The 9,661-nt window shown below is 41.3% G+C and overlaps 1 protein-coding gene across 1 annotated transcript in view; it reads right to left on the bottom strand.

Moving 5' to 3' along the window:
• dlx1a (distal-less homeobox 1a) overlaps positions 1 to 1,556 on the bottom strand; it is a 3,140-nt gene extending 1,584 nt beyond the window's left edge. Inside the window, exons 1-3 of the mRNA XM_005723476.2 lie at positions 1,489 to 1,556; positions 582 to 1,173; positions 82 to 281 (exon numbers count right to left, since the gene is read on the bottom strand). Of these exons, the coding sequence (XP_005723533.1) occupies positions 82 to 281; positions 582 to 891 (510 nt within the window). The 5' untranslated portion in view covers positions 892 to 1,173; positions 1,489 to 1,556. The remainder of the gene's footprint in view (positions 1 to 81; positions 282 to 581; positions 1,174 to 1,488) is intronic.
• Between the last annotated feature and the right edge of the window lie 8,105 nt (positions 1,557 to 9,661).

Genomic DNA, 9,661 nt, shown 5'->3' with positions numbered 1-9,661 from the left:
AAAAAAACATTTAGAAATGTGCAGAAATGCGTCGTTGGCGCAGCTGCGCAGTGAAGCTATGTGTGTGCGGATCACACTCGCCTGTGTCTGGGTGAGACCCAGCGACGCCGCGAGCTCAGCTCTCTCCGGTAGCGCCAAATACTGAGTCTGTTGAAATCTCCTGTTCAGGGCTTGAAGTTGTAAACTCGAATATATAGTCCTTGGTTTTCTAATCTTTTTCCCTTTGCCGTTGAAGCGCACCTCTCCGCCTTCCACCACTGTGTTTTTCTCTGTTTCTGGCGCTGGCAGAGACACATAAGAAAGCAAAGAAGAAGAAGAAGCAGAGAATGGGCGAAAAATGAGGAGACAGTTGTAGCAAAGAGTGCTGCACAGCAATGAATACTGCAGCGCAAGTTTTACAGGCTGTACTTTAGGTATAATTACCCTTAATTGCATACATTGTTTATAGCCTTACGCAATAAATAATTACCAAGCCTAATTCCGCATCTGGGTCGTCTTTTTTGCCTACACCGTCTAGTGGAAAGCCGTACCAGCACAGAAAGTTGATATTTAGGATCCAGAGCACTCTTTGGCACACTTACCTGCATCTTCTAATCGTGTCTGCGTGAGTCCCGAGCTGTTTTGGTAAGTCTGTACTGTGCTGAGATATGGACTGGTGGAATGGCTGCCGACGGAGTTTACGTATGGATAACCCAAGGATCTGGGGAACGACGAGGCTGGACTGTAGCTGTCGTGCTGTGTGTGACCTGCAGAATGTAAACAGTGCATGGGATAGTGTCCGTGAGACATGGAGGAAGGCGACATTTGTTGACTCGGGGGTCCAAACTCCATGAAAACGGTTTTTCCTGAGGCAGGGCTATTAAGACTTTCTGGAATCGTAGTCATTGTCATCTCTTCTGGCGGTTCCCCTTGTCTCGCTTTTGTTGTTTTCCTTCTATGATCTCAGTGAAGGACGGATCCCAATTTAAGCCGAACAGATTTTTTCTCTTTCCATTCATAAGAAAATGTAGTTTGTGCCCGTGAAAAGTCCTAGGAATGATGCTGTGGACCAAGACAAACTCGCTCAAAGGTTTGAATCTCGGACTCATGAATATTCATCAAGACTGTCGCTGATTGGTCCACTCTCTCCAAGAGGGAAGCCGATTGGTGACGCTGGGGCTAGGTCCGAAGAACCTGATAAAGTCAAGGAAAACCGCAAAACCTCAGATTTCCTCCTGACATGTCAAGATTCACCATAATAACATGATTATTATTTGTAGTAGTGATACTGCTACTGCAAAAAAAAAAAAAAGGCCAGTAAACTTAAATATTCGGCTGCTCTTTCTGCATTAAAGCCTTTTTTTCTTAAGATGATGATCACATGATGATCACAGCTCCCAATGCTCCATCAGGAGTGAACGCGTATTAGCATAACACTAGCGTTCAATTTTCATAAGTAGGCCTGTAATTAGTCATGTATTTAACACTTAGTGCAACTTGAGGTCTCACCTGGCAGCAGAGGGACTGAAATAGCAAAGTCTGCAATGATGTGAAATGAGAAGCTTCTCTGTCTGAGGCCTGATGATGACAAGAATAATACCAACTAAAAAAACAACAACAACACAGCATCACAGCATATTACGGCAAATGTAGCAGAGCAATCCCTTTAAATTAAACCCGGGGATACTGCTTGTATTTAAACTACAGTTTCCAAATTTAGTCTTGCAAATTTAGGCAAACTTGCGGTTTTATTTTTGCGCATCTTTTTTTTTTTTTTTCTTTTTTCCCTGTTTTATAGGCCGGATGGACACGTTTTCTAGTCGCATTTAAATGCTTTCCAAACATCTTTACGCACCCTTTTTGCCGCAGTCAATTTACTGATCACAGTTTAGTTAAACACCGCCACCTTTGATTATTATGAATCTAAGTGAGGATGGGGTGCGGCCAGCCTCCCACAGCCTAACAAGAATAATTGTCGTTTGATTTAATTGAACTTACTACTGAAAAGACTGGAGGCAATTTCCCTCAGCGGCAGATTTAGAACAAAATTCAAATTGGTACAGGAGCTGCAATTTAAAATATAGATACACATACATATCTGTTCACTTACTCAATTTTTTTTAAGTCATGAAAAAAAGCAAATAAATCCGCATCATCCGGGGTCAGGGAGCCTCCGCGGGATGCACTTGAAAGAAGAAGAAAGTATCCAGCAGCAGCAGCAGCTCTTCATTTTATTAGGCTTCATTTGTAGGCTGCTTCTCTTCTGGTGTCTGCGCAGAGCAGAAACACAGCCTGGCTGCTCCATCCGTAGTCCCTCCATCTCCACCTGAATAACAAATTAAAGGCAGTTAAATTCCGTCACTGTGATTATCAGTATAATTACATAATTGAACTCATAGCAGAACTAGCAAGTTGCAAAATGTGTTATCAAAATGCAGGCGCTGACATCACGGCGCGTGTGCCACAATGTGCCAGGCGGCTGCGGATGCCTGAATTTAAAGATTTCTGTGAAATATTAGGCTATAACGAAAGCTGGTCCCTTGTCCCCCCTAAAATAGGCCAATTTGAAGTGATTTCTCTGGAATTACTTTCGAAAAATGCTTCAAGATTTCCTCTATCAACAACGACAATGATAATGGTAGTACAACCAATAATTATCATCTTCCAGAACAGAGGACAGATTTTTATGGGTACTTGGTGGGTGCGACTGATAACTGTCATTATTTTCCCACGATTATAGTATCTACAGACAGCTGTGAAGCAAAACCATTAACAGAATAGAGGCAGAATTTGCAGAAAAATGTAAAATAACACCCTAATAATAGCAATAATAATGAGAGATTTTTATGTCATTTGGAGACGAGGAGAAAAACATCCTGCATAAATTATATTCATCCCATTGATCCTTCTTGCAGAATCAAACATTTACAAACTTAATTTGACAACTATTTATTTCCTATTTAAGGGGGATTTTTCTCTCTCTCTCTCTCTTTTTCAAGCCATCCTCGGTGTGGCTCGGACGAGGCAGGCGCGGTGATAATATTACCGCTTTCATTAATAATTTGACTCCTGCGCACGCCGGCAGGAGGGCAGCGCAGGCCACAGCGGTCCTTCCTGCAGCGGGGCAGCACGGCTCTAACTAGCCACACTAAAAATAAAGTCCTCCATGCATGGATGGAGCGCGGAGGCAGGACTCATTAGGAGTGAGTAGCTCTGTGGCTGAGGGTGTTTTAACACCTGCTGCTCTTCACCTGAGGGTTAGTGCAGAGGTGGAGAGACAGAAAGAGAGAGGGGGGCTGCTGCTGCTGCTGCTGCTTGTGGTGGTGATGGTGGTGGTGGTGGGGTAAACGGGCCAAGATGTCACAGACTTCATTTCAGTCCGGTGATAGAAAGCCCTCCTCAACTGCCATACCAACCCACATTTTAACAGCCGCCAAATATTACCCCGACCGCGGTGCGCTGGTAAACTGTGCATCCATGCTGTGTGGAGGCTCAGCTCCCTGTGAGGCTCTGCATGGGAGTGATGATTAATTACCAACACTGGAGGTGCAGGGAAATTTAAATCCTTTTTTAAAAAAATAAAATAAAATCGCAATTCCTCTTCCTTAAACTGCAAAAGATCAAATATGCCTATTAGGATATGTATATTTCCCCCCTTCCTTCTGATTTTAGAATTTCTGAGAATATTGAATTATTTCTGAAGTCTGCAAATCCTTCTTTTTTTTTATTGCTATTATTATTATTTACTAAATTGTTATAGGGCACAGATATCTCAAACAGCACTAACAATATAACTGATGTAAAATCTTATTATTAATAATAATAATAATAAAGATGAATACAGCAGGCCTCAGCACATCATCAAATCCAAATGCAATTCGGTGAGTGATCTGCAGCAGAAATGTCAAACTATACGAAGGTTGCATTTCATGTTTTTAAAGGCAGCGGATCAGACAAGTGAAATTGCCTTTTGTCCTGCTTCTTCTCTGGCGTTGCTTCGCGCTGCCATCCTGTAATTTGCAGCCTCAATGAACGAAAACTAGATGCACTACAATTAACTCGATTCAATGTCTATTTTCATGTTCAATGCGGCATCAAAATGCGAATTGATTTTGTTTACCGAGTTACGAGTAAACAAAAAAAAAACCCAACAAAAAATGAATCATAGTATCTGAGAGGCAAGATTGTCGCATTGGTTAATTTATTGCATTATCATAGGGGTCAAGAGGGAGAAGATGAAATCATGTTGGGTTTTATTTGACTGTTTATATAAAACAGAGAAGGACGCAGAATTTATTTTGGACAGCTGAACTCAAATTTGTTTGGTGTCAGTTTTTTTCCCTCAGAATATGTTTTAATAGCTAATGGTGCATTTCTGTGTGATAATCGGAGTTGACAGTATATTTTATCAGCTCATCATTTATGTTGTGTGAAATGAAAAATTTTAAAATATATTTAGAGTTTTTCATTTTCATTTTCTTCCTGTATAAATGTGACTTTTTTCATTCAATTTCACATCCTAATTAAAACATGCTTGTGTTCCTCATTTGATTTTAATTGACAGTTTATAAGCAGGACAAAGTTAACTTTGTACTTTGTCATATTTTAATAGCAAACTAAAATGGGTTTTTTTCTCTCCTTGTTTAAACAATTAAACAATTAAAAAAAATGAAACTAAGAAATTGTTCGGGATAACAATCATTATTTTTGTTTGTTTTCAGGCTTTGGTGACCTCATGAGCTCCTGCTTCTCATCACTTTGGGAGGAACTGGACAATCTGGACTTGTTGCTCCGGAAGTGACTGACACTCTTATAAGTGCTGAAGCCTGGAGGCAATAAATCAAATTGAAAATATATATATTTATATATTTGCTTGTTTTTAAAATATCCTTTCTTGATTTTCACACCTGTGGAAAAACATGATGTCCAAGTCTTTCATATCCAGCAGGGCCTCCCTAATATACCTCTAATATGGATATTAGAGGTATATTTTTTTCTTTCCATCTCAGTGCTCGGAGCAGCTCTTTCTTCAGAAGGCTGGGGGTCACGGTGTGGAAAGGCTCCTAGTGAACTGGTAGAAATGCTGTCCCCATTACAGCAGCAGCAGGGGTCAGGCCATGGCAGCAAGCATCCAACCTGACCAAAATTGGCTGCAAAATGACCAATTACCTGAGGGAAGGCTGGGGAGAGAGGACTTGGAAAAATATGACTTTTACTTAATTCAGCTAAACTGTAAAAGAAACTAGTGTCAGGCGGATGCTTCATACTTGTGGACATATTGCAGCGTCCCACTTGTTAAGCTCCACTTTCATGTTAACAAATTAGAAGGAGAAAAAAATGAGTGAAAAATTAAAGTCTTAGTCTGTGCAGTGATGCGAGAGAGATGGATGACAGAGGTAGAAATCAATAAAAATGCATCCATAACGGAGAATTATTTCACCTACAGTAAAACAACGATTGATTAAACATCTTTACATGCAGGCCTTATTGAATTAATTTCCCCACAAATGGAAAACATGCAAATTCGCCAATTAAGTCATTTGCCCATGGAGAGCTGGGCTGCTTGACGTTCAGCTGCCACTGCGCCTTTAGTCTGAAACCCTTTTTAGTTTTTGTTAAGAGTTAAGTCTCCAACAAAGACAGGAAGGAGGTCAGCACTCAGCCAACACCTGAATGCGCCTCTCTTTTTTGTGCTCCCCTTGATCCCCACAGTCTGTGCCTGTCATTAGTCTTAATGATGGAAAATTGTCATGTTGATACAAGTCTTGCTCTCCCCCTCTCTTCTTTGTATAAGTAGAAGGTGGAAGCTCCATTTGTAACAAAGTTCTTTGTGACTAAAAGCCGTGGACATTGCATTTGTGCTGGGGGAGAAAAAAGGCTGTAGATGCTCTTTCCATAGCTGGGATAATTATTCCTACTGTGACCTTAATGATTCGCTCTGTTCATCCTGCATCTCATCCACGTGCCAGGCCCTCAGCAGAGCCCTGTGTCAGGGAATATGAAAAACCCATATAATGAAACCATTTTGGCTGATGGAAAAAAGGGGCTACTGAAGCTGCACTTGCTACAAAGACGGCTCAATTATATGAGTAATTGTGATAATTTTCCCTCCATTCACTGCCTTCTCTGAAAGGTAAAAAACACAGATGCTGAAAGGGAAATTACTTGGACAATATATAATCTGTGAAATGGTCACAACAGAAAAAAAAAAGATGACTGTAAGAAAGTGTAGGACTATAAATAGGTATGTTAATGCAGGGCACATAAATACACCCTCAGAAGCTCGCAGACATAAACAAACAGCTCTACACTGTGCGAGCTCATGTGAAGAGCAAAAAAAAAAAGCAACAAATGACCAGTGGGGGAAAAAAAACATGATAAAAGTAGATATGCAGCTGCCAGAAAATTAAACCTCCTTCTCCTTCCTTTTGACAAATTTCAGCTCCTGAAAATGCACCCCCATAGTTGGCTATCATTTGTTGTTCTCTGACAGGAAAAGGATAATTACCTCTCTCAGAGGCAGGAGGACTGACATGCCCTTTAGACTTTGCCATGAATGCAGAAGCTTGATAGAAAGCTTGAGGAATAATTTTGTTCTTTGGCTTTTCCTTTATGTTCGAGAGCATGTTTTATTCCGAAGAACTTGGAGATGGCAGTATTGTAGAGTGCATTAAACCATGAGTGTTCCTACTGTAAATATGACATCCTGGTGTCTATCAACGTCTCCATTCGGGAGGAAAAAAAAACTCTGAAATGCATTAAAATTTCAATTTCATCTCGCTGCGAGACAGACGAGATAGTGAGATATGCATTACTTTTTCCTTTCGCAGTGGGTGTTGGATTAAACATTTCTCCTTCCTTGGTGGGTGAAAAATATATAAAAGCATTTTTTTTCTGTCAGGCAGAAACGTGGCTGTAAATCCAACTTCTGTGGAGACCTAAATGCATTGTGTTCTCAGAAGCAGCCCGCCTATGTAGATCTCCATTAAAGGAAACATTACATTAACACTTGCTGTTGTGTTTGAGGGAAACAGCAGATGAAGAAGTAGTCAGATATCCACACTAATTGTTTTTAACTCCCAGCCAGCTGATTCTTGTGAATTGTTTCATTATGTACACCATCATTTCCCCCCTCCTTAAAAGAAAAAGTCCATTTTTTTTCCCAGGTAAACCTCCCGCATGTGCATCCGCTGACCCCTCGGGCCCTGCAATCTAGAATAAATCTTTCCAGACAAGCTGAGCAACATTACAGCCTTGCAGCTCAAACACTTGTATCGCACTCAAATGATGAGTCTCTGTCACACACCATGTCATCAGTTTCACCCCCAACCCCCCAATAACTTCCGTCCCATTGAGCAGTGTTGTGTGTTACGGGGCCAAGACAGCCAGAGACCCCCCGGTCTTACTTGATTGTGCCTCCAGTAACACAGAAAAGCAGCTAGGTCCCGGCACAAGCCTATACTCAGCTTCATTTTTGTGTAACACACAAATACACGCACACACGCTCTCTCCATAAACCACCAATCTCAGTTCGCTGCACCCCACTGTGAACTTCCTGACAGCCTCCAGAAATGTTTTCAAGTTGTCAAATCTCTACGGTAATAGTCTGGGAGCAGAGAAAACAACAAAACAATAATCATGTGATCAGATATTTAGGTTATGTAAGGACCGTAAGAGCCTGTTTGGGTTGCATCTCTCGGGCTCTTTCATTTGCTGTTTTCACTTTGTTTCACATGGAAAGCTGGTGAGGTATTTAAACAGTTTGGACTCCTTGGCACTGAACCAAATTGGCTTCTCAAATCACTTTACTTGCTGTTCTTTGCAGCAGCAGCAGCAGCAGCAGCAGCAGCAGCAGCAACAGCTGAGACATTTGAGCACAAATTTGTTGTTTTGCAAACAAGTTTATGCATCCTGACCGCAGCGAGGGAGCGTCTGAAAATTATTAGGCCAATTAAAAGAAAGGCTGAGGTTTAATTTCATCTGTCAGGCTACAGCACTGGTTACTATCTTGTCCATATCTCAGCTGATTTAGTTGCTATTGTAAAGGTTTTTGGTCCTTCAAGTTTAGCGAGCCATGAATATGGTTAAACTTCATACTCATTTACTAACAGAAAAAAACTAGCAGCCAAAATAACCTTCTGTTATTCTGAGATATAAAAGGCTGCTGAAACTCTCGTTTATGGAGTCTGAATAAAACATAAATAATCTGCTGTAACAGCAGTGCACTAATGTGGCTCTGGCTACAACCTCAAAAGTCCAGCTATAGGACTTTTGTTCAATGTGCTGTAGTTGCTTTTTTGCTTAAAGCCCTGTGAAGCTGCTGCACTTATTTGGTATACATATATGTATGAATGGAAAACTAGCTCCACTTCAGCTGATAAAACCGTGCAGTTAAACACAAAATACATGCAAAAATGTGATTTAGGGACTGTGTGAAAATTATTGGGGTCTGCAGCCAATTCTAGCTGGAGAATATGACACCATCACAACTCACCTTGGCTGTAATAACCAAAAGTGCACATTGGGTATGAGACAGTGTGTCCTAATTTCACATACATAATCAGAAATCCAACACGAGAGGAACTGGAATAACAAAATTATGCAAACAAAAATCTGTGGAACAAGAACTACAATGTTAAATTTATATTACACATTAAGGCGCACCACCCAGACTCCCCTGGTTGAGCCGGTGACCCACACGGGTCATACTCCCCACTTCCCACCGCTTTCTTATCATTTTCTGCACCGCCCTGTTTAATTAAGGTTAAAATGCAACCCCCCAAAATATTACACATTTAATACCCTTTCAAAACTTCTTCTGTTAAATTTTAGAGCAAATTTGGGTTGCATATATGTTTGCTCCTATACTGGTATCCTAGTTTAGCTTTTGGATGATTTTATTCAGGTGGGAATAAACCAACAAAAGTTTGAATAGAAAGTTTAAACTTTTGCAAAATGGGAAACGCATAACCCTCGCCAATATGTGATCCCTTTCATCTCTTAATTTTCCCCACCGGCTCTTACCCTTACATTTTTGGGGGGTTCCCCACCGGCTCTTACCCTTACATTTTTGGAGAAAAAAAATATTCTCCCAGCAGCGGCAGCAAGAAAACTCCAATCATCCTCATGTGATTCATAGATAAAGGCATAAATGTAGGGTCTATACTACTGCTCCCACTGACCCTCGGACACAGGTGGTCTGATTTTGTACTTCATAACCAGCAGTCTGATATAAACCAGTCTGACCTACAGCTGTACCTCACAGATATTACTAACCAGGGACAGAGAGCCTCGTCTTCCAATTACAGGCTGAGCTTCAGGCTGTGGTGCAGCCTGAAGCTCAGCCATCTATGGAGAAAGCTAAGACAAGGCTGTCAGAGACTTTAATAAATGTAGGGAACACTGCATGGGAAAAGTGTTGCTGTCTCAATAGAGTGACACAGACAAGCCAAGGCTGTCAATGGAGCCCCTAATGACAGAGTAAGATAATGACAGACCCCAGTTAGAATCAGCAGGAAGAGGAAGATCAATCTGCAGCCAGAGAGGGAGGGATGGAAGGAGGGGGACAAAACTGTGGGCTCTTTCTTTTCTATTTTCTCACTTTTAGCTCATCTCATACATATCTTTCTGCTGCAGCTGGCTCGCATCGTGGCGGGGCAGCTCTGCATTAAGCGCACAGTGG

The sequence above is a fragment of the Pundamilia nyererei genome, unplaced genomic scaffold, assembly GCF_000239375.1.
Source record: "Pundamilia nyererei isolate P.nyererei 1_Seehausen unplaced genomic scaffold, PunNye1.0 scaffold00009, whole genome shotgun sequence".
Classification (NCBI taxonomy): domain Eukaryota; kingdom Metazoa; phylum Chordata; class Actinopteri; order Cichliformes; family Cichlidae; genus Pundamilia; species Pundamilia nyererei.
This window is presented reverse-complemented; position numbering and strand designations above follow the sequence as displayed.